At 31.1% G+C, this 26,730-nt stretch overlaps 2 protein-coding genes across 2 annotated transcripts; both read right to left on the reverse strand.

Moving 5' to 3' along the window:
• Positions 1-4,238: 4,238 nt before the first annotated feature.
• LOC120185031 (guanine nucleotide-binding protein subunit beta-like protein) lies at positions 4,239-6,435 on the reverse strand. The gene is made up of 2 exons (XM_039189363.1): positions 5,476-6,435; positions 4,239-4,520 (listed from the first exon to the last, which is right to left on the reverse strand). The coding sequence occupies exons 1-2, from the start codon at positions 6,370-6,372 to the stop codon at positions 4,419-4,421; spliced, it is 999 nt and encodes a 332-aa protein (XP_039045294.1). The 5' UTR covers positions 6,373-6,435; the 3' UTR covers positions 4,239-4,418.
• Positions 6,436-13,289: 6,854 nt separating this feature from the next.
• LOC120185030 (phosphomethylethanolamine N-methyltransferase-like) lies at positions 13,290-16,734 on the reverse strand. The gene is made up of 12 exons (XM_039189362.1): positions 16,588-16,734; positions 16,310-16,425; positions 16,045-16,182; positions 15,816-15,953; positions 15,245-15,388; positions 15,053-15,163; positions 14,815-14,956; positions 14,198-14,478; positions 13,844-14,005; positions 13,713-13,766; positions 13,548-13,622; positions 13,290-13,467 (listed from the first exon to the last, which is right to left on the reverse strand). The coding sequence occupies exons 1-12, from the start codon at positions 16,598-16,600 to the stop codon at positions 13,369-13,371; spliced, it is 1,473 nt and encodes a 490-aa protein (XP_039045293.1). The 5' UTR covers positions 16,601-16,734; the 3' UTR covers positions 13,290-13,368.
• Positions 16,735-26,730: the final 9,996 nt, after the last annotated feature.

Below are 26,730 nucleotides of genomic sequence, written 5' to 3' on the forward strand. Positions count from 1 at the left end.
AAATATAATTATATAGTTTTTCTCGTCATTTATTTTAATAGAATATATATAGAATTTTGTAATTCATCACTAGACAAGGAGCTTGACTCAGGTTTTATCTCTTAGTGGTTGAAATTTTTATTAGATTAAATAAGTTATAATTAAGAAAATATACTCTAATTAATATGAATTGAGTGACTTCCGTAGTAAAGAAATTACTGTTGTTCTTTAAAATCTCGAGTTTGAGTACCAGGAATATCAAGAATTATCGTTATTCTTCAAACAAATGTTATTTTGTATTTACCCCATATTAATAAAAAATATACGCCAATTAAGTGGTGACACATATCATTATTTAATTAAAAATTAAATTTTATTAAATTAAAATTAAAAGTATGAAATTAATAAAATATTTAAGTAATGAGAATTGAAAATATAATTATATTAATTATTTTAATAATCATGTCAATTTAACGATTGGCGGTTTGATTTCAACACTTGAATGAATAATTAAGTAGTCTAAAAGAGCTAATTGCATCATATGTCATCAAAATAAAACCCTCATTTTAAATTGGTCCATGAACTTTAATATTCTAATTTCATCTGTAAATTATGAATATTATTTTAAATTAATCCTCAAAACTTTTGAACATTTTAATTTCATCCCAAACTATGACCTTCATCCTAAATTGGTACCCAAACTTTTTAAACATTCCTATTTCATCCCAAATTATACATATATAGTAATCACATCCATTGTTAATAAAATCATTAGGCCAAATCATATTATTATATGTTTGAGAAACAAAATTTAGGTTAAACATTGGTTGAAACTAATTACATATTTGGATGAAATTGGAATATTTAAAAGTTTGTGGATTACTTTAGAATGAAGGTCATAATTTAGGGATGAAATTGAAATGTTAAAAAGTCTAAGGATTAATTTAGAATAATAGTCACATTTTAAGGATGAAATTAGAATATTAAAAATTTTAGAGACTAATTTAAAATAAAACTCATATTTTGAAAATATATAATGTAATAAAATTTGAATAAAATTAAAAGATCAATGATAGTTCCGCTATGCTACTATTGATGTGAAATTTGTTCACTCCGCTATTGAGCTCTTGACCGGCGGTGGACGGCGTCTCTATCAGAAAATAGAGGCCTCATCCTCATCACCTCTACGCCACCGGGCGCCCGCGATATAACAGTAGTGGTGCCTTCGGCAACTGTTATTACATGACCGTGATACCCGCAATCCCCATAAGAGCGTTCATTATGTCCTCAATCGCAACCGCTATTTGAATCCGTGCCGGCAGACCTAGATTCTTTTGTCCTACTACATGTGTGGATTCTTTTGTCCTGCTACATGTGTGGAAAGGTTAAGTTGGGAAGGCTCTTCTCATGCCGTTTTGTAGACAAAGCTTGAAAATGAATTGAAGGATCTCAAGCTGGATGAAGCATGGGAAACTTTCAATGATTTTAAAAGGTTGTAGGGTTTTCCTAGCCATTTGCTTGTTAGTAGGTTCGTCACTCGACTATCTTACTCGTCCAGCCCTCGTTGGCTGCTGAAAGCTTGTGATTTGGTTACGATGGCCATGAAAGAGAAATCGAATCATCTTCAGCCTGACATGTTTAGTAAGCTAGTTCTTTCGCAGGTCATGGTGCAAACTTGCTGAAACCTGATACAATGATGTTCAATCGTGTGCTTGATTCTTGTGTTAGATTTGTGGCATCGTTGAAAGGGCAACGAATTATAGAATCGATGTCGCAAATTGGTGTTGTTTTGATGCTTCCTTTTAGTTTTACTTGTCATGACCATTTTTCTAGAAATTCTTTTTATATTTTTAAAACTTTATTTTGTAAGATTTGAATTTTTGTTTAATTTGAAATTTGAAGTCGCCATCGACATTTGGGTTAGGTAGATCGAATACCTAAAACCGTCTTTTAAACAATTTTAAGAAAAATATTTTTTAAAGACGAAAGTTGGTCTGTGTGTTATCAGAGATTCATTTTTTTAGGGTTCGGGAGTCGATTACGCGTGAGGAAGAATAAGTATCCCATGGTGCCTAAAATTGATATCTCTCGGTTATATGTTGTCTAAGTAGTGAAACTTTACAAATTTGAATTCAAACCTTAAATTACGATCCTTTTATTTCTTTGAATGAAAAAGTGAATTTCTTTGCAAAATAGTTAACTCGATGAAAATGATATAACTCACTCGATTTTATTTGAAAATGATGTCCCTTTACTTCAAAAATTAACGACAATCATTATCCAGTCATGTTGGACACGATCCCATTAATTCTTGATTTAAAACAACGTTGCATTATACAACAATAAGAAAAAATAAATGAAAAATTAACGAATGCAACAATAATAAATGTCATAAAAATGATGAAAAAGATGTACGAAATGTACAAATTTAAACAAATAAATTAACGCACAATACATTTATATTAATTGAGTTGAAATTGATAGGGCATTCTTTCACTCGTGTTTTTAAAGAATCTCACTCCAGGTATTTGGAGGGTTTCTTAATCTCTCTTCGTTCGAGATATTTCCCATAAAATGAACTACAATTTATTTTTTATTTAAACAATTCTATCATAAAAATATAAATATTTATAAAAAAGAAAATGAAAATATATATACATACATACATAAGGGTCAAAATATATTAAATATATATATATATATATATATATATATAATAAGACACGTGTATAAGATATATAAGTAGATGCTCTTATAAGTAGATATATAAGTAGATGCTCATATATATTGATTTAGTGGATTGCATCGTATAGTAGGGTATGGTTGATAGTATGGATTTGCCTTGACGGATGCCTCTAGATGGTTTGAAGGGCTCAGTCAGGGAGCCATTCCAAACAATCTGCGTTGTAACCAAAGTAATGCAATTCATAATAACATTTCGAAGTGCGTATGGGAATCTAATGTCTTTAAGGGTGTCATCGATGAACGCCCATTCAAGTTGATCGTACGCTTTCTCGAGGTCGATTTTAATCGCCATCCAACATGTTCTCCCTTTCTTCCTTTGCATGGAATGGATGGTTTCTTGGGCAAGGACAATGTTATCCGTAATGGAGCGACCGGGCACAAAGCTCGTCTGACTGCAAGAAATAAGATCAGGAAGTAAAGGTTTAACGCGATTAACAATGGCCTTTGTGATAATTTTATACAACACCGAACATAAGCTAATAGGAAGGCATTGAGTAATTTTGTTCGGGTTCTCCGTCTTAGGAATCAGAACAACCAAGGTTTTATTGATCGATTCGTCCAAAGGCTCGCCCTTAAAAGCTTTCTTGACAAACTCACAGACGTTTTCCCCCACACAGTCCCAATTCCTCTGATAAAACATGGCATGGATGCCATCCACTCCTGGAGCCTTAAGAGGGCTCATACTGAAGATAGCTTCACGAATCTCAGGGTCGTCCAAAGGAGCGTCTAGTTGTTTCATTTGGGTCGAATCAATTATGGGAAACTGATTACTAGGGGCCAAATTCTGGAAGTCATCTATAGAGCTAGTAAAAAGGTCCCTGAAGTAATTGACAGCACATGCCATCAACGCTTCCTGGTTCGTTCAGGTAACCCCACTAGAAATCTCGAGGGCTGAAACAAATTTCTTCTTTTGTCTCAGGATAACGCTCCTGTGATTGTTCAAGAGTCTCAAGGTTCCATTTCGTCACTTCTTGTTTAAAGCAGTCTAAATTAGTTGTAATATCCCCATCAACGGTCCAATGATTGTTGAAAAGCTCGTTGAAATTCGAATGATCAAGCCATGCTGCCAACATGAGGAAAGGGCGATTCCTCTTATGATTTTCTTTCATAGCTTGAATCAAAATCGGGTTGTCGTCAAATTCGAGACGGTCTAGATGGATTTCTTTAGAGTCGGAAACCGGTTATTCCATTCTTCATTAACGAAAGTACAATCAATACACTGCCGAAGGCTTCCTCTTCTCCAAGTAAATTTCTGGCCAATGCAATCCAGATCAAAGAGATCGTTGTCGAACACAGTTATTAAAAAGGCTGTTGTACCCTCTGTTGCGTACACTGCCTCCTTGTCTGTCATCATTTTTGAGGATACAATTGAAGTCGCTAATGTCCTTGGTGAACTAGTACTAACTGTTAACTAAGCATCAGAATCTTCTTGTACATTTTCTCTCCTTCGGTATTCACTCCGCGCAACAGAACTACCAGATTCATTTCGGATTTAAGAGGGAAGAAACAACGCTGGGATGAACATTACTCCAACTCATTCAAACTTAACAGTAACACAGCTAAGTGATTAAATATATGGAACAAACGGACCAAACAGGTCAACACCTGAATAATATCCAACCATATAAAAGATAAAACCAAATGTCTTCCAACATCAAAACAAAACCTTAAAAAGCTTAGCAAGGCAAGTGAATCTAGTAACGACCAATTCCCCAAACTCTGATTACACCATCAGTGTACCCACTAAACAATGTGCTTCCATCCGCACTCCAGTTCAAGCTAGTGCAGTATATCACCTGCAATATTCACCACATTAACACTTCATTTTTTTTCTTTGCAACACAATGAAAATATTTCCATCATTATCCTAACTGAGAATGCTAGTTAGTGAACTACTATCAAACAAATTCTACACAACCGAAACAATAAACAACCCAGAATTACACAAATCATATGAAGTGAAAGCAGATCCTAAGTACAAATTCTACCATGCAAAGCTTCGAGCATCCTATAGCACAGCATGTTTCGAAACAATAAACTTCAAATGAATGAAATGTGATTATTTATAATTCAACAAGTATATGTCCAAATATATAGCATGTGTAAAGAAAAAATAACGACAGAATCACAATTCACAAACAAGATAAAGCCAAGTAGTAATGGATGAGTCTAAAATACAACCGGTTAATATAAGACTAAAAAAGGCATATATCGGTTGTAACCAAAAAACTTCAAGAGAATAAATTTTAAGTGTAAATTCGGTAACAATTCATGCAAACTGCGTAACTATTCTGGTTACGATCTAAAGAGTTACCATCACTACATTGATTGTAATCGAAGTTATTACCAATTGTGTAACTTTTTAGGGTAGACCAGTAACATTTAAGTTAGTACCCACCACAATGTAATATTCTCCGTTTTACCCAAAATTATTACCAATTGAACCGATAAATAAAAATAATATATGGTAAAATACAAATGTACCTGGTAACTAAACTGCTTCTCTTAATAAACAAATTCATGGCAAAATGGTATTAACTATTGAGTATTGACAAAGAACCCAAACGTAGTATAATTTAAAAGCAAATCAAATTCTCTATTTTTCCCCAAAAAAATAATGTACAGTAAATATAGTTGCATCTAAAATTTCCCACAAAAATATGAATTACCCATTGCTAAACAATTATATTAATCCCCAAAAAAGAAGATTTAACTGAAAATAGAGCAGGAAGGATAAGAAAGCATTATTACCTTCTTCTTGTTTCCGGTGTCAGAGACATCAGACTTCTCAGCCTCGGCCTTAAGATCAACCTTCAAGTCCTCCACAATGCTCTTGCTTTCCAAATCCCAGATCTTGATGCTCTGCTCGGTGGCGGCGCAGAGCCAATACCTATTAGGACTAAAGCAAAGCGAGTGAATGATCGAACCCGCTTCAAGACTGTAAAGCTTCTTCCCTTCAGCCAAATCCCACAACAGAATCACTACATGTTTCCCTCCACTTCCATCTTTCCCTCCACTGGCACACAGAGACCCATCAGGAGAAACCGCCACTGTGTTCACATAACCGGAGTGTCCGGCCAAAGTGTTACGAAGCTTACAATTTGTCAAGTTCCAAACCTTAACCGTTTTGTCCCACGAAGCTGAGACAATTGTGGGTTGGAGAGTATTTGGGCTGAAACGAACGCAGCTAACCCAATCGGTATGAGCGTCACCTTCTTGAATCGTGTATTTGCATTCTCCAAGCGTATTCCAGAGCTTGATGGACCGATCTCGAGAAGCCGAAACGATCTGACGATTGTCGATCGAAAATGCAACGGAAAGAACGTCTTTGGTGTGGCCGACGAAGCGACGAGTTGATGTTCCGGCGTTTAAATCCCAGAGACGAAGCTCGCCGTCCCATGAACCAGAGAGAGCGAACTGAGAATCGGAAGATAGCACGACGTCTTGGACGAAGTGAGAGTGACCGGTGAGACGACGACGAGCGACGCCGTAGTTCTTTTCGTCCTTCGTTAAGTGCCAAAGGATGATGGATTTGTCGCGTGAGGAGGTGACGATCATGTCGGAGTTATCGATGGGAGTGGCGATGGCGGTCACCATGTCGGTGTGGGCCCGCATGGTGCCACGGAGAACTAATCCTTCACCGGCCATTTTCCGAGGTGATTGAGAGGCGACGGCAGCTATTAGGGTTTTCAGGGAAATGTGATACTGAACGGTTCTAAGGGGAAAAGGAGCATGAGAAGTATATATAGTTCGGGTTTAGAGGGCATTAGGGTTTTGGAAATAAACTATATTGTATATAATTAGTATTGTAAATGAGATGAGACGGATCATCAGCTAATTGAGATCGATTCAGTCCAAGTTTGATAAATACTCGATCTGAATAGATTCGATTTGAGGTTGAGTTTGACTCGAATTCTTAACGAACCAAAGCGAACTACTTGATATTTAACTCGAAACTTGCGATTAAGATTTTATTTTTCAAACAAATAAATTATTAATAATATTAACATTTTATGTGTTGATTTTAAAAATGCAGTATAAAGTTTTTATGTATTTAAGGTTCATGTTCGAGTTAGAGCTTGAGAATCGAGTTAAGTTTAAGATTTTTTTTCCATTTTGAGCCTTTTCAAGCTTCAATTCATAATTTCAAGTTCGAGTTGAGCTTGAAAATTTTAGGATCATAAGTTTTCGAGTTGATTCGAGCTCCGTTTTAGAATTTTCGAGTCGAGTCAAGCTCAACAATACTCGAGCTCGAATCGATTTATTTACAACCCTATTAACACTCTTCTTTATTTTCAATCTGATCACTCCAAATGTATTTTTTAATATTCTAGATTAATTATAAGATAATATATGTTTATAATCTTTTTTAATTATTAATAATATGCACGTCTTACAAATTAGAACTTCAAAGGAGAACAATAATTCTTTAACCAATGAAACCACTCAATCAGTTTCTCCAAATGTAATTGTTGAAAGTTTATTCACCCGATTGAAGTTTTCTTTCTATAATAAAACTTTATTTAATAATCTCAGTGATAAAAAATATTAATTTTTTAGAAAATTCGATTCGAGAATTGATATGAAAATTTTAACAGATATTACTTTTTAATCACCCAGACTATTATATATATATAATGAATTGTGTCTTTATAATAAAGATAAATTACATATTTAGTCATCTAACTATTACTTTGGTTTTATTTTGATAATCTGACTATTCTTTTTTTTAAATCATATCCAACGTAACGTTTTGGTTCGTTTTAGTCATACGCCGATAAAAATTTAATGATAATGATGACCTATCATCATAAGATATTTTCATGCCAGTATTGAGAAGTAATTTAAAAAAATCATGTCAGAATCGTTTTTAATTTTTTAATTATAGATGACCAAAACATAATTAAAACGTAATGTTAAACATGATTTAAAAAATAATAATTGAGTGACCAAAACAAAAACTAAAATATAGGTGTGTGACCAAATAGATAATTTATACTAAAAGGAAAAAGTTAGTTCATTTGTAGGGTTAAGCCCAATTGATAATATTTGGACATAAATAATAGAGTTAATTGTATCACACATCTCTAATCTATGTCATTCATTTCAAATTGGTCCCTAAGCTTTTAAACATTTTAATTTCTTCTTTACACTATGGCTATCATTCTAAATTAGTCCTCAAACTTTTGAACATTCATTTTCATCCCCAAATTGTGATATTCATTCTAAATTGATCCCAAAACTTTTTGAATATTTCAATTTTATCCTAAATTGTACGTATATACTAATCGTATCTCTTGTTAATAAAATCATTAGGCCAAGTTACAATATTATATGTTTGAAGAAAATAAAAATCCAAGTTAAACTATGGTTAAAACGGATTACACATTTGGATGAATTTGGGGATGAAATTGGAAGATCTAAAAGTTTAGGGACTAATTCAGAATGAGATTCATAGTTTGGGGATGAAATGGTATGTTCAAAAGTTTGAGGAATAATTTAGAATGATATTCATAATTTAAGGATGAAATTGAAATATTTATAAGTTTTCATGTAAATCCAATTGATCCAGGTGAGTTTTTGCTTTGTATTCCTTATATATATTTTACAATTTATATTTACAATCAATGATTATTTATCGTAATAATATATATACTTTTGGGTAAAGTACGTAAATGATCCTCCGACTATAATATGTTTTTTATTAAGTCCCTCAATTATTATAAGTTACAAAACAGTCCCATGACTTTAGAGTGTTGCTTTGTTGAGTCCCGCGGCTATTAAAAGTTTCAAAATGGTCACCCAACTATTTATTATGTTCCAAATTCGTCATTTTCTGTTAAAAATTGACGATATTCCGAGTTAATCGTTTGTTGGAGTATGAATGAAGGAAGTTTGTTAAGCTACCATGCTAAGATGTACGTTGAGGTGTATAGATTGTTAGAGTTTAGCTGTATAGCAATCAGACACATTGATAAGCAACCTCTCTCTTATTGTAAAAGAGTGTATTTATTCATCAATAGTTATAGTCTTACAATCATTGTTCATTCACACTCCAACGATATTACTCTGCTAACTATGATATGATAGAATCTAATCCAATAATCTCAAACGACTATCATATCATAATCATCATGCTAACGTCGACGTTAGACAATCGTCAATCTTTTAACGAAAAATGACGAGATTGGAATATAATGAATAGTTAGGTGACCAATTTATAACTTTTAATAGTCAAGAGACTTAATAAAATAATACCCTATAGTCAGGGGACCATTTGTGCACTTTACCTTTTACTTTTTTATTATATAATATATCATTTAACCATGAATCAAACTACCTCAATAGTTAAAAAATTATTGTTATCCCATAAGGTCTCGAATTCGAGCATTATATATAGATAAATATGAACGTTTATTATTAAAATGATTAAAAGCCTTTAAATATATATTACCTTATTTTCAGGTCAGATTTATAAAAATAAAAAAACGAGACGAAAACTAGGGGTGTAAACGAGCCGAGTCGAGCTCAAAAACTCTAAAATAGAGCTCGACTCGACTCAAAAACTCGCGAGCTTAAAATTTTCAAGCTTGACTCGAACTCAAAATCCCGAACTGAAGCTCATGAGCAGCTTGAAAAGGCTCGAAATGAAAAAAAATCTTAAACTTAACTCGATTGAAGCCTCAAACTCGAACCTTAAATATATGAAAATCTTTCTGTATTTTTAAAAAATCAATACATAAATTTTAATATTATTAATAATTTATTTTTAAAAAAACAAAATCTTAATATATTATATTTTCGAGTTGCTCACGAGCTTTTCGAGTCGAATATCAAGTAACTCGTTTCAAATCGTTAAGATCTTGAGTCGAGCTCGACTCGAATCCATTCGATCCGATTATTTATCGAGCCTTGATCGAGTCTATCTCGAATAGCTTGCGATATACCTTGTCTCATTTACAGCCCTAACGAAAACGGGTGGGTTTTGGGTCGAAAGAATACCCCTAGTGGCTCTAAAGGCGTTGGAGAGGCCAACAAATATTTCAATTGCTACTATTCCCATCATTGGGCCTACGCATTATAATCTTGCATGGGACATGTTGCTAAAATTTTGAAATTGACTTATTTTTTTTAAAAAAATGCATATTCAAAATATATTATCTTCTTATTTAAATATTTAAAATATTTTTATTGAAATAAATTATTAAATTATATTGTTTTTTTTTATGAATATCTAAAGTTGATATGTGATAATAATTAGAAAACATTTTAAATATTTTTTAATAGTTTGAGTGATTACAAAATACTATCTAAAATGTTTTTAACCAAATTATAATAAATACTTTGTAGACGTAACTGTTCGAACTTATAATTTCGAGGGTTAACAATGCTTATTTTAAACACTGAAGCCGACTTAAATAAAAAGATATTTTTTTATTAATTTAAAATGATTATAAGATAATATAGATTTAAAAATTTCTCAACTAATTAGCAATAAATATGCATATCTTGCTGACACTGCTGCTCGTACCTAAAATCGAAAGAATAATAATTCTTTTAATTATTAAGATAGTTTAATTCGATGAATTCAAAAATAATATTTTTTAAGTATTTATTTTTGGGTAAACTGTGCATTTAATACTTAAGCTATCAATTTTGGTCCGTTTTAGTACCTAAACTTTTAATTTTTTTCAAAACCATACCTAATGTTTAGTTTTTATTTCATTTTAGTACCCTACCATTAAAGACTTAACGTGTTTGGTACCTAGACTACCGGTTTTGGTCTCTTTTAGTACCTAAACTTTTATTATTATTTTTTCAAAACTTAATATTAAATTTTGAACGAAATACTAAAATAAAATAAAAACTAAATTTTACGTATAATTTTAAAAAATTTAAAAGTTTACGTACTAAAACCATTAAAATTTAGAGAAAATAACTTCAGTGACCGAAAATGCCTTATAATATACGATTTTAATTAACTTTTTTTGGATTAGCGAAAATGACCAACAAATTCACAATGCGATCTCAAATTCACAACGTAAATTTTAATTTCGCAACACAAATTCCAAAATCACAACGCAAATTCCCGAATGCGATTTTTTTACAAGATAATTGATTTTTCGACTTAGCATGGCTGGGAGGCTAGAAGTCTACATCATACTTACTTGACTGATGTACTAAAACGTGCTACTTTATCAAGAGGATGAATACCATTGTCACAGTAAGCTTTAAAGGTGTAAACAGTATTATCGCAATATAATTAATATTATTGTAATATGATTTTTAAATTCGTAATGTTAATTACTGATATAAGTAAACAGTATTATCGCAATGTAAACAGTAATATCGTAATGTGAACAGTATTATCGCAATGTAAACAATACTATCGCAATGCGGTTTTCAAATTCGCAATGCTAATTACCGATGTAGGTAAACACAACTATCGTAACGCGAATTTTTGAAACTGAGTTGCGAATTTGAAAACTGTGTTGTGGTTTTGAAAATCGCGTTGCGATTTGAAACCTGTATTGCGAAATTGAAGTTCGCTTTACGAATTTATTGATAATTCTCATAAATCTAAAAAAAATTAATTAAAATCATATATTATAAGATATTTTCGGTCACCAAAATTCTTTTCTCTAAAATTTAATTCTTCATCGTTGGTCGTGGGTCAAGTTACATGGAAAGAAAAAAAAAATCAATTTTATCGTTATCACTAAAAGGAACGAGTGGCTGTCTGGCTGCCTTTATTTGGCAGTGTCGGCAAGGAAGATAAAATTACTTCATTTTCTTTTGTACTCTAAACAGTTGTGATCGACTCATTGATGGAACGGTCATTATTGATAAGTTGAGCCTTCGAGCATCTTCATTTTATATGGTTATAATTGTACTTGGAAAAAATACTATTGCAATTGTTACAATTATCAACACGTGTTCAATTGTGTTTCAGTTTCCACGTGTATATAAACTTCTAGGGTAAACTATTCAAGTTAACTATTAGATTGACGTAGACATGATTACGTAATTATTTAAGTGATTTTAATATAATTACTCGTTGTTAAAAACAAATAGTGTAATTAATATAGACTTCTAACTCGTCGTTTATGAATAATAATGACATTAGCTATGTCATTTGTTTTGTAACGACGGATAACTACGTTGAAATCACTTAAATATTCATGTGATCATATTATCAAAACTAAAATTACGATGATCATATCGACAAGGGACACCAATAGGCTTGACCCGACTTGACTTGATCGAGTTAGATTTTTTTTAAAAATTTAGGGTTTGGTTCGGGTTTAGGGTGAAAAAATCCGATCCGACCCAAAAAATATATATAATTTTACCCTATATATTTAGGGATAATTATAATAATACCCCTCTATATATAATTTTTTCAATTAAGTCACTGTTTTTATTAAATAAAAATATTTTTATTATTATTTGGGATCGGGTCGGATTTTTAAGTCATATATTCGAGTCAGGTCGGGTCGGGTGAAACCTTAATTTCGTCTGGTCGAGTCACGGGTGGATGACCCTTTCTTCTCGAATCGTGTCGGGTGGTCCAAAAACCCGACCCAACCCATTGCCATCCCTAGTTATAATTGTACTTGGAAAAAATACTATTGCAATTGTTACTATTATCAACACGTGTTCAATTGTGTTTCCGTTTCCACATGTATATATAGTTTGTTAATTACGTTATTAAATAGTTATGTGATTATATTGCCAAAACTTAAAATACGATGATCATATTGACCAGGGACATTAATAGGCCTGTAAATGAACTGAACATTCAACGAACCGTTTGTGAACATTTCGGAGGGAAATTCATTTATGTTCGTTTATTTATTAAACGAGCGAACATACAAGATTTTGTGTTCGTTTAATTAAATGAACGAACATGAACAGAGAGCTCGTTCGTTCATATACGTTTGTAAACGTTCGATAATATGTTCGTTTATATTCGTTCATTTATATTCGTTCGTTTATGTTCGTTCGTTTATGTTCGTTTATGTGCGTTTATTTACGTTTAGCCTAATCTCTCTAGATCCATTTAAAATATTAAAGCCCAATAAGTTTTAATCTAATACCCATAAATATTTGAAAATTCAATTAATTTTAAATATAAATAAAAAAACCTCAAAACAATTAAATATAATATAATCCTAAAATTGTTAGGAAAGAAAAAAATATTTTCATTTATGTTTGTTTACGTTCATTTACGTTCGTTTATTGTATTCGTTTATGTTCGTTTACATCCATTAGTTTGTGATTGTTTAGGTTCGTTTATGTTCGTTTGTTTATGTTCGTTCATTTGTGTTCGTTTATCATTTAAATGAAGGAACACGAACAATCCACATTCCTTAACAAACAAACACAAATAAGAAATTTTTTGCTCGCTTTTGTTCGTGTTCATTCATTTGTTCGGTTAAAGTTAAACAAACGAACACAAACATATCCTCGTTCGTGTTCGTTCGTTCGATAATATAACAATCATATATTTAGTAGATGAAATCTTCACCGTCTATCAAACCATATATCAATCAGGCAGTACGTCCCATAATGCTATATTGCCTTTGTTTTTTATTCAAAGGAAACTCACGCTAAAGTAATAGAGATATTGAACCGTCGGGATTATTTTTTCTTGGCTAGGAAAAGTCCCCACCTCTGCTCACCAGATGAGCTCCTTATCAGCTTTGCCTTCCATCCACCAACTATATCATCATAGTCTTGCTGAAATCATAGAGTACCATTAGCATACGAGGACGAAGCAATCGAGTTATCGACGTAAAATGAGCGAGAGAAACACTCACTTGCGAAAAGTCGGAGACGAATGAGTCCTTGTTCTTCTCGACTTCGTTTAGTTCTCGTTGCAGAACCTTTATGAACTGAAAGGACACAGGTGAAATAGTCTCATTTAGCTAATGAATACCAACAGAAAGTTCATAGTTTTTCTCAAGTGGTGGGTTTATCCGAACCTGATCGGTTCGATCCTCTGCTACAACCTCGTCGAAACCGGCATCCTTAAGCATCTGCAAGCAATGGAACAAAAGGTAACTTAAGATGCAAGGAATCGTAAACAAGAAGTGATTATTTGATTCGAATATACCTGGCCGTATGCTTTTACATCATGGAGATCATACCCTCTCTTCTTGATGTAACTGGCGAATTCCGGTGACGGAGTTCCGGCACTTTTGCAGTAATCGCTAATTAGAACCTTGCCCCCAGGCTTCAACCATTTGTAGAATGATCTAAACAGTGCAGGCTTGTCCTGAAAGTCGATTTTTATTGCAGAGAACATTAGAGAGTGACACAAAATGGATCAAGAAGAACACACATAAGCCCAACATATTATTAAAGGATTTTTATCGAAATCGGCACAAACATAAGCCTCGGAACATATCAGGATCCTCGACAAATATAAGCCCAACAAACGGTAGATGAGATAATCCTGTCCTCTTACTTGAATGTGTAGAATGGTGTCACGACTGTAGATAACATCGAAAGTGTTGTCCGGATAAGTCTTCTTAGTGCAATCAGCAACTTCGAATTCCACCGAGTATTTGAGTCCAATCGCTCGTTCGACAGCAAAAGATATCATGTTTACGGAGAGATCGATGCCGACAACATGGACATCAAAATTCTCTGCCATGTAAAAGTCACCTCCACCAATTCCACATCCAACATCTAGAACCTTTTGTCCGGGCTTAAGATCCAACATCCCCACAAATTCTTTGGTTGTTTCTGCTCAACAACCATTTTCATTTTAGACTAGAGGACCTTAAGCTAATTGAAGAAGCACAGGAAAAAAAAACAAATATTTGAAGCAGTTCTATAATAATTAACTCATAATCTGATACACAAAACTTGCTAAAAAAAACCATTGATTATAGCCAGATATACTGTCTAGACTTTTGGGGTTCAAACATTAGTGAAAATGGTAGAAATTCTACTCCAAATCCCAGAAAAAGCCTCTCGTATGTAGTATCAAATTTTCGAACAGTTTCAGAGGAAGAATTTTCATGTTTTAACATGCATGTTGAATGCAATTGTTTCAAGTATTAGGTTGAAATGGAATACCAACTCCTCCTGTGCTCACATATCCTTCTCCGAATACGCGCTCATAGCGGAGTATGCCATCGGTTTTGTACTGAACGGTATCCAAGAAGCGCTGGAATCTCCTGTCATTGTATGAATTAACTTTCTGCCACACCCAGCAAATCTGTCATTGTGCAAACAAAACACTGAATCTTGTTAGTAGATCAATTCAAGACTCAGAGATGAAAATATAATACTAATCAAATGAGATTAAGTTTACCTGATTCTGATTCTTTTTGTTCCGAACATAAGCTCCGATGCACTTGTAGCTAACTAGAGAAAGTTCAAAGGGATTCCCAGAATCATCAGTTGCGTAGCATTCTTTAAAGACCTGCATTAAAAATACATGAAAAACATTTGTTTAGAAGTGTGAAAACTTATGAGCTCACTCCGTATAATGCATAATTCAAACCTTGGTGTAAAATCTGGGCTCACGGTAGTGAGTCGGATTGTTCTTTCGCTTACAGTCCCCGGACTGGTGGAAACATGACTCCCTGAAGAAAATATGTCCCCCAACCTTCAACCATTTCATCATCCTTTCGGCCAAAATCTCGACCTGCGAGTCATATGGAATGATGGTTTTATATAGGAATACAATCAAGACTACTGTTAACTTGAGAATCCAAAGTCCTTAAAAGTATGAAGATACATGTAAGACATGGAAATCCAAATTACCATTCACTTAAAGAAGAAGCAAAAGGTATTTGCTCCAAGAATCTCACCTATACCAATTTGTGTGAGTAATTTTGTGTGTCTGTATTATGTGTTTCGGGCATGAAGACGGTCTGGGACCTTTTTGTCCAATGTTTAAGTCTCACAGTCCAAGATTATGTTGGATTTGTCCAATTATGTGCTGGTTGATTGTTTGATTGTAATTCAGTGATTTCTTAGATATAAAGTAATGGTTGATTATCATTTTTGTTTCTCTTGTAACATGTAAAATCTCCCATACCAAAAAGAGCAAGTTTTATAACTGAAATAACCTCTTTATCGGAAAGGTACATGAGCAGCCAATTCGAGAAGATCAAGTCCAGTGATCCTTCTTCAATTTTCAAGTCCGGGGACGTCACGTCGGCGCAGACGAATTCTATATTCTTATAATGTCCATAGATGGTTTCATTCTGCAATCAAGAGGGGAAAAATACAGTCAATTCCCCTTATGAAAACATCAAATCAACACGGTTTCGAGTCAAGTTCGAGTTTGTAAATCACCTTCTTTATAACACTGTCAATGAAGTCCAAGGCTATAACATGGCCAGCCGTCTTAGCTAATTCACCAGTAAATCGGCCAATGCCAGCTCCAAGCTCCAGAATTCTTTTCCCTTCGTACGGAGGAAGCATGGACAACACCTACTCAAACAATCAAACACTAAACAACTATTCCAAACAATAATCGAAGGACAACAAAAAACAGGAAAATTCGAAAATCCCTACTCAAAATAAAAAATAAACAAGAAAAAAGAGAAACACAAATTACTTCGGGACGTTCTTCTTTGTCGAGATCGGCGGCTTTGGAATCGAGCATCATATCCTCCAAAGTCAAGTTCACGGAGTGCTCCTTCCAGTACTTCTTTTGAGCCTCCCGTTCATTTCCTATCATTTTTTTTCAAACAATTTCAAATTCATTTCTTATTTTTCAATGTTTCAGTTAAATCAGTCCTTTTATCACTTTTTTCAATGTTCTTCGTCTCTAAATCTAAGTTCCAGTACGAATAAGCTCCGCATAAAGATTATGGACGGAAACGGAGATCTCACCATTAGCTGCCATATCGTTAGAGCAGAAGATCTCCAGATAACACAATTTTTTGATTTTTTTTTTAATTTGATGAAAAGAGAAGGAAGAGAACTAGAATCCTTCGACGGCGAGACGAGATCTCGAGAATGTTCTTGATCTGGAGTTGTTGATTCTTCCTCTTTGCTGCATCAAACACACTGAAAATCTCAATTAGTTTCTATTGCTTCCTCTGTTGTGGTAAATCAATGCTTGCTGCACCCCGCCTTTTATAGGCCCAGTCAGGGGCAATATTGGTCTTTTTGTTTTTTTTCCCATTTTTGTTTAGTGAAATAAAAAGTTAAGTTGTATGTATTAGAATAATTTCTAGTGTAGATGTATCTAATTCACACGTAACTAACACTATTAAAAACAAAGATTGTATGTGAAGGGAAGTATGATGTATGTTAAATGTATGCAATTCAGGGTTTCTATCACGTAAACACAACAAAAAATAGGTTTTTAACATTGTTTTTTAGTAATATAATAACGTTTTTAATCGTCGCAAAAAACCCTTTTGATTCAAAAAAGCGCTGCAAAAGTTTGTGGCGTTTGTGAACGATGTTATGCTTTTTAGCGGTGTTTTTTTACAAATGTCGCTAAAGGATATGATATTTAGTGGTGTTTCTTTAAATGATGCTATTTATCTCTTCTTTAGTGGTGTTTGTTCCAAAAAAATGCTGCTAAATATTCTGACATATAGTGGCATTTGTGAATGTAAAACGCTGTTATTAACTACGTATATAGTGGTAATTTCTATATAAGCTCCGCAAAAGATCTCGAACTTTAGTGGCGTTTTGTTTTACAAATGCCGGTATTAACTGTGTATTTAGTGACATTTTATTATACAAACACCGTTAATTAAAATTGATTTTTCAAATGATGTTTTCTACTCTTTTTTACCCAAATTTAAAATTTTAACATGTAGCATTATCCAATAAACTTGAAATCTATAATAATAAATCAAAATTTATATTAAAGTGAAATATAATGTAGTTCAACATTGTTAACTAGAATAAATAAAACATATATCTAAAATAACACCAATTAACAAGTCGTGTTATTTCAGATCATTTGAGGCATCTGATGTTAATAAACAAATCTTCAAGAGCGTGGTTCCAATACTAGAAGGCAAAAACTTATCCCTCAGGGTATTGGTGAGTAAAGTTACTTGTTTCATGCTCTTAGTTGTATATTGTTTTGGAGAGCAATGAACATGAAAATGGTATTTTTTTCTCTTTTTTGTAGGTGGACTATTCAATTATCAAAAGCTTTGCTCAAGGTGGAAGGACAATGATAACATCTAGGGTTTATCCGACAAAAGCAATCTATAGAGATGCTAAACTGTTCATATTCAACAATGCGACCGAGGTGGGTGTTAGTGTTTCACTTAGGATTTGGAAAATGAACTTTGCATTCATTCGACCTTAACTAAATCTCGATAACAAGACCCAAATAAGATGTGCTAACCATTGATTCATTCACGTTCCTTGTGTCATTTTAAGGCAAATGAAGTTTCTTGTACTTATAATACACATGTTTCTTCTTCTTTCCTTTTTTTTGTAAGACTAATAAGAATATTATTACAAATCGAAGAGTTTACCTTAAAACATAACAACCAGGAAGACCAAATCATCAAAGCACATCTCCAGATGCATAAGAGATTTGAATTTAACTAGAAAATTGTTTTAAAAGTGGAATTTAAGTCTAAAAACTGACCAAAAAAATTGAAAATGTATTACCCACATATTTGTTTTAAAAAAAGAAGAAGATACGAGTAAATTGGTGTAACTTTCCATGGATGATCAACACAAACCTGCATTTTTATCTTATTTTTTAGTCTATAAATTTTTAAATTAATCTAAAACATGAAAAAACCGACTTTAAATGACTTAAAGGGATGAGTAAGTTATACATCCTAAAATAGGAGAAACATGAAATAACCAACTTTAAATTTGTCCACAAATTATAATTATTATTTGAAATTTAAGAGAGAAATTGAAACTAAATTCACAAATAATAACAAAAGCATAGGCTTCCCACCAAGAAAAAGCAAGAACAAATTCGAAATTCAAACTCTCTACAAAATCTCTTAAACTGAGTTCACAAAAAAAACCTTAAAATTTTAAACAAGCGTAAGAAAATTATCTTTGTATTTGCTAGATAAAGTTGGAAACAACAACCAAACCCTTAATTTATTCCAAAACCCCGTTAAGGAAACATCAATAAATAAAGCATATCAAACCCATATACAAAAATAATCAAACATGTAAAAAAACTATGTTTTAAGAATCGAAATCAAAAGAAAATGGCTTACAAAGAAATGGAAGAGAAGAACAATGGTCCAATCAATTCCAGGAGAAGTACCCAAGAGAGAGAATAGTGTGCTATGAAAAGAAATCGAAGTGCTGGAGGCAAGAGTGGCTAGGCTGACTCGGAATAGTGAATAAATCTTCATGGGCATGAGGGTGAAGGCCACGATAGCGTCAAACATCGACAATAGCTTTGTGGGTTTGGGTAAACGACCGAAACCTTTGAGAAAGGTAAAGAAAAAATGAAAAGGGGTTAAATGTTTTGGGATGATAATAGACTCAAAACTTGCGGCGTTTGTATTTAAAAATGCCACTAATGTACTAGTATATTGCGGCGTTTGTATTCAAAAACACCACCAATGCACTGACATATTGCGGCGTTTGTTTTAAAAATGTCACAAAAGATGAGTATATAACAGTGTTACAGGTAAAATGCTGCTAATATTACCAATTTGTGGCGTTTGTTTTAAAAAACGCCACTAATGCACTGACCTATTGCATCATTTATTTAAAAAAACACCACAAAAAACAAGGCTACAACGACGCTTATAGAAAAATGCCACTAATGTTACCATTTTGTGGCATTTGTATTTAAAAACGCCACTAATGCATTGATCTATTGCTGTGTTTGTTTAAAAAATGCCACAAAAGATGAGGTTATAGTGACGTTTATAGAAAAATGTCGCTAATGTTACTATTTTGTGGCGTTTAGGATTTAAACGTTGTTATATTTATAAATTTAGCGGCGTTTTCTCTCAAAATGCCGCTAAAAACACCACTACAAACCTATTTTGTTGTAGTGAAACCAATATTATTGCAAGCATTACCATGCAATTTAGGTTCTTTTTAAAAATATTTAATTTTTTTTGAAATTAAAATTTTAATAATAATAATAATAATAATAATAATAAGGCTTAGTATAAAAATAAGTGGCTAAACTATACTTAAAATTGACTTTTGGTGTCTAAAGATTTAAAAACAACACCTAATGTGTTTGTCTGTTATACTTTTAGGTGACTACCGTTTAAAAAAACCTTTAAGTGGCACGTGTCACATTTATATTTTTTTTTATTTTTTTCATAAATAAAATATTATTTAATTTAAAAAAAACTGAGCATAACACATGTCACTTAAAGGTAGACACTTAAAAGTGTAACAGAGAAAACAATATGTACTTATTTTTAACAAAAAATTCTTTATATACCAAAAGTTAATTTTAATTATAGTTTAAGAACTTACTTTTATATTAAGCCTAATAATAATCGATGAGAATTTTTAAAAGTTTTAGGAAGAACTCAATTAAAAATATCCAAACATAATAATAATTTTAAAAAAATAAAGGTAAACTACACGTTTAATAATTGAATTATTATTTTTTGTTACGCTTTAGTCACATAACTATTTTTTTTTTCAAAATCATGTCTAACGTTTCATTTTGGTCATATGTTGTTAAAAATAATAGTGATATTGATGTGTCACCATAAGATAATGCCACACTATCATTAAAAATAAAAAAAATATCACTTCAATGGTTCTATTAATTTTTTAACGGTGGGTGATCAAAATAAAACCAAAATATAATGTTAGCTATGATTTTTTTAAAAAGTAATTTAGTTATCAAAACAGAACAAAAGTAATATTTGAGATATTAAATGTAATTTACCAAAATTTAAAAAACCAAATTAAAGTATTTCAAAAATTAAATGACAATTTTTCAAAATTTTAGAGGACTAGGACCTTCTCGAGTCTCATTATGGATCGTCTTTGACAATGATTATGATGTATTTCAAATATTAAAATTCAAATTATTTTAATTTTAGTTTATAATTTAGTTTGGTATTAAAATAAATATTAATTAATAAATAAATTGTAATTATAAGTTATATTATACCGAAAAATAGATTTTAGTCTTAAAAACAAATTGTTATAAAAATTATAAATATCAACACAATAATAAAATAAATAAAAGCTCTATTTTTTGGATATTATATTTGTGGTAGAATATTTAAAGCTCAAAAAGAAATAAAAGGGACACTTATATGAAACCCAAAAGAGTAAATACTATTATTAAATTTAAGGGTTTTTCTTATATTTTATTTTTGGATTAAATGTTTAAATATCTATTAAAATATATTTTTTATCAAATTATTTCCTAAAAGTTTTTTTTGAGTACTCTAATTTTTTAATTTTTAAAAATTCTTTTTTTTCTTATTCTTTAATATTTTTTGAAAAAAATTGGTCAACGTATTAGAGGTCGGGTCCAGATCCTATACAGACCCTAATCCTAAAATATCGATACTTTTAAGCAGTATTGATATCAAGTTCACATACCAAAATAATGCTTTTAATTTCGGTTCCGAGTGGTTCATATCGATATTTTATGAATCAGTACCGATAACCCGAATTTCTACTACAAATTCATGCAATATCAATATCTCAAAAACAATAATAATATTCAAACCAATAAATAACTATTTTGAACTTGAGAATCACTCCCAAAACTCCTGTATACACCCAGGTTAAGGCCTTGCTTTATTCCTAAAGTTTATAGGGAAAATATAGTGTCATTTAACATCACTCTTTCGTATGTTTAACCATAAAGCATGCTTGATGCTCAAACACTCAACATACATTATAGCAAAGAGCAAAGCATCGCAATCATGAAGCTCAAAAAGTATTTTAAATAAGGGTAAACCACGCATTTTGAATCTAAACTAACAGTTCTGATATGTTTTAGTATTTAAACTTTCAATTTTTTTAAAATCATACTTAATGTTTATTTTTCATTTTTATTTTAATATCTCGCTGTTAAAAACTTAACGCGTAGTACCTAAACTATCAGTTTTAACCCGTTTTAGTACACGAACTTTCAATTTTTTCAAAACTTAACGTTAAATTTTGAACGATGATACTAAAATGAAACAAAAACTAAAGTTTTTAACAATGTAGTACTAAAATGAAACAAAAACTAAACTTTAAGTATAGTTTTGATTTTTTTTTAAAAGTTTAGGTACTAAATCAAATCAAAAATGATAATTTAGATACTAAACGTAATTTACCTTTTAAATAATTGTTTGATTAAAATGCTTACATGGTTTTTTTTAATACCATGCTAACAAGAAAAATCTACTTTGGTATGATAAGTTAGAATTGGTGCTCTTAAGGAAATCTATGTCCACATCTTAACAAGAATAGTTAAAAATATTAATTATTTAGATTAACTAATAATATCATAATTATAATTATAAGGTGAACACAAATAAAATTTTAGGGCGTCTCCTCATCAATAAAATAAATAGATAATTGAATAAAATTCAAATTTCAAGATAGACGAAATTCCACCTTTAGTCCTCAATGAATCCCCTACTGATTGTAATTATTATTATTATCATCATCATCATCAAGGGAATCACGGATGTAGCTTGTTGTCATGATGGGTGCATATACGATTTGAAATTCGATTTTTTATTAATTGTTTATTTTTTTTATTGTGTTCATCCTGAAATTTCATTTATGTTCATCCGTATTAAATCTTTTTATTAGTAACATATGTATGCCCACGTTAAAAATTATTTTTAGATCTGTCACTGATATTCGGAGCAGATAGAAAAAGAAGGAAGTAGTAATTTAATTAATATTAAATAAGCGACTACTTATACACGAAAAACAAATGGCTTTCCAATTGGTATGAATCAACGTACCCGGTTTGTGTAGAGTTTCAAGGACGGCTTAGAGGCTCAAAGCTCAGTCGTTGAGTCGAGTTCGTGCATTATTGAGTTTGACTCAACTCAAATATTTTAAAACTAAACTCGATTTGAAAATTCACAAATATAAAATTGGTAAGCTCGACTCGAACTTGAAATAAAAAAACTGAAGCTCGACTCGACTAAAAAACTTACAAGCTTAAAATTTTTAAATTCCACTCGAAATAAAATATAGAAGCTCGACTTGAACAATAACCCTAGTTCTAAGTACATGAAAGCATTATATTGTATCTTTTTTTTTTTTAAAAAAATAGCATATAAATGTTAATATTATTAATAATTTAATTTTAAAAATCTAAAATTTCAATATATTGTTTTTTCAAGTAGCTCGAGAGTTTTCCGAATCGAGTATCAAGTAGCTCGCTTCGACTTGTTAAGAATTCGAGTTGAGTTTGAGCTCGACTTAAGTCCATTTGATTCAAGTGCTGTCTGAGCTTTGACCGAGCCAATCTTAAGTAACTCACGATATGTCTCGTCTCAATTACAATCCTAATTAGGATGTTGATTTAGGATCAATGAATAAGTATATAATCCAAGTCATTTATTTATTTAAATCTGATGATTAATATATATATATATATTAATCATCAGATTTAAATAAATAAATGACTTGGATTTAATTAAAATTTATAACACATAAATAGATATTTCTTTAACTCACAATAAATAAATATTTTTTAGGGTTGGGGTTTAGAATTTAGGTTTAAGATTTAGGGTTTAGGATTTAGAGATTAAAATTCGGGTTTGATATAGAGGTTTTAGATTTGTCTTTTTTTCAAATTAGTTAGGGTTATGTCTGTAAACGATTCGAGTTCGTGTATTATTGAGTTTGACTCGACTCAAGTATTTTAAAACTAAACTCGATTTGAAAATTCACAACTATAAAATTGGCCGATTTGAAAATTCACAAATATAAAATTGGTAAGCTCGGCTCGAACTTGAAATAAAAAAAACTGAAGCTCGACTCGACTCAAAAGATTACAAGATTAAAATTTTTAAATTCCACTCGAAATAAAATATAGAAGCTCGACTCGAACAATAACCCTAGTTCTAAGTACATGAAAGCATTATATTGTATCTTTTTTTTAAAAAAATAGCATATAAATGTCAATATTATTACTAATTTAATTTTAAAAAATCTGAAATTTCAATATATTGTTTTTTCAAGTAGCTCGAGAGTTTTCCGAATCGAGTATCAAGTAGCTCGCTTCGACTTGTTAAGAATTCGAGTTGAGTTTGAGCTCGACTTAAGTCCATTTGATTCAAGTCTTGTCTGAGCTTTGACCGAGCCAATCTTAAGTAACTCACGATATGTCTCGTCTCAATTACAATCCTAATTAGGATATTGATTTAGGATCAATGAATAAGTATATAATCCAAGTCATTTATTTATTTAAATCTAATGATTATAACATATATATATATATATATATATATATTAATCATCATATTTAAATAAATAAATGACTTGGATTTAATTAAAATTTATAACACATAAATAGATATTTCTTTAACTCACAATAAATAAATATTTTTTAGGGTTGGGGTTTAGAATTTAGATTTAAGATTTAGGGGTTAGGATTTAGAGTTTAAAATTCGGGTTTGATATAGAGGTTTTAGATTTGTCTTTTTTTCAAATTAGTTAGGGTTATGTCTGTAAACGAGTCGAGTTCGTGTATTATTGAGTTTGACTCGACTCAAATATTTTAAAACTAAACTCGATTTGAAAATTCACAAATATAAAATTGGCCGATTTGAAAATTCACAAATATAAAATTGGTACGCTCGACTCGAACTTGAAATAAAAAAAACTGAAGCTCGACTCGACTCAAAAGCTTACAAGATTAAAATATTTAAATTCCACTCGAAATAAAATATAGAAGCTCGACTCGAATAATAACCCTAGTTCTAAGTACATGAAAGCATTATATTGTATCTTTTTTTTAAAAAAATAGCATATAAATGTTAATATTATGAATAATTTAATTTTAAAAAATCTGAAATTTCAATATATTGTTTTTTCAAGTAGCTCGAGAGTTTTCCGAATCGAGTATCAAGTAGCTCGCTTCGACTTGTTAAGAATTCGAGTTGAGTTTGAGCTCGACTTAAGTCCATTTGATTCAAGTCTTGTCTGAGCTTTGACCGAGCCAATCTTAAGTAACTCACGATATGTCTCGTCTCAATTACAATCCTAATTAGGATATTGATTTAGGATCAATGAATAAGTATATAATCCAAGTCATTTATTTATTTAAATCTAATGATTATAACATATATATATATATATATTAATCATCATATTTAAATAAATAAATGACTTGGATTTAATTAAAATTTATAACACATAAATAGATATTTCTTTAACTCACAATAAATAAATATTTTTTAGGGTTGGGGTTTAGAATTTAGATTTAAGATTTAGGGGTTAGGATTTAGAGTTTAAAATTCGGGTTTGATATAGAGGTTTTAGATTTGTCTTTTTTTCAAATTAGTTAGGGTTATGTCTGTAAACGAGTCGAGTTCGTGTATTATTGAGTTTGACTCGACTCAAATATTTTAAAACTAAACTCGATTTGAAAATTCACAAATATAAAATTGGCCGATTTGAAAATTCACAAATATAAAATTGGTAAGCTCGACTCGAACTTGAAATAAAAAAAACTGAAGCTCGACTCGACTCAAAAGCTTACAAGATTAAAATATTTAAATTCCACTCGAAATAAAATATAGAAGCTCGACTCGAATAATAACCCTAGTTCTAAGTACATGAAAGCATTATATTGTATCTTTTTTTTTAAAAAAAATAGCATATAAATGTTAATATTATGAATAATTTAATTTTAAAAAATCTGAAATTTCAATATATTGTTTTTTCAAGTAGCTCGAGAGTTTTTCGAATCGAGTATCAAGTAGCTCGCTTCGACTTGTTAAGAATTCGAGTTGAATTTGAGCTCGACTTAAGTCCATTTGATTCAAGTGTTGTCTGAGCTTTGACCGAGCCAATCTCAAGTAACTCACGATATGTCTCGTTCAATTACAATCCTAATTAGGATGTTGATTTAGGATCAATGAATAAGTATATAATCCAAGTCATTTATTTATTTAAATCTAATGATTATAACATATATATTAATCATCAGATTTAAATAAATAAATGACTTGGTTTTAATTAAAATTTATAACACATAAATAGATATTTCTTTAACTCACAATAAATAAATATTTTTTAGGGTTGGGGTTTAGAATTTAGGTTTAAAATTTAGGGGTTAGGATTTAGAGTTTAAAATTCGGGTTTGATATAGAGGTTTTAGATTTGTCTTTTTTTCAAATTAGTTAGGGTTATGTCTGTAAACGAGTCGAGTTCGTGTATTATTGAGTTTGACTCGACTCAAATATTTTAAAACTAAACTCGATTTGAAAATTCACAAATATAAAATTGGCCGATTTGAAAATTCACAAATATAAAATTGGTAAGCTCGACTCGAACTTGAAATAAAAAAACTGAAGCTCGACTCGACTCAAAAGCTTACAAGATTAAAATTTTTAAATTCCACTCGAAATAAAATATAGAAGCTCGAATCGAACAATAACCCTAGTTCTAAGTACATGAAAGCATTATATTGTATTTTTTTTTAAAAATAGCATATAAATGTTAATATTATTAATAATTTAATTTTAAAAAATCTGAAATTTCAATATATTGTTTTTTCAAGTAGCTCGAGAGTTTTTCGAATCGAGTATCAAGTAGCTCGCTTCGACTTGTTAAGAATTCGAGTTGAGTTTGAGCTCGACTTAAGTCCATTTGATTCAAGTGTTGTCTGAGCTTTGACCGAGTCAATCTCAAGTAACTCACGATATGTTTCGTCTCAATTATAATCCTAATTAGGATGTTGATTTAGGATCAATGAATAAGTATATAATCCAAGTCATTTATTTATTTAAATCTAATGATTATAACATATATATATATATATATATATATATATATATATATATTAATCATCAGATTTAAATAAATAAATGAGTTGTATTTAATTAAAATTTATAACAC

Source organism: Hibiscus syriacus, unplaced genomic scaffold (genome assembly GCF_006381635.1).
Source record: "Hibiscus syriacus cultivar Baekdansim isolate YM2019G1 unplaced genomic scaffold, ASM638163v2 tig00112988_pilon, whole genome shotgun sequence".
NCBI lineage: Eukaryota > Viridiplantae > Streptophyta > Magnoliopsida > Malvales > Malvaceae > Hibiscus > Hibiscus syriacus.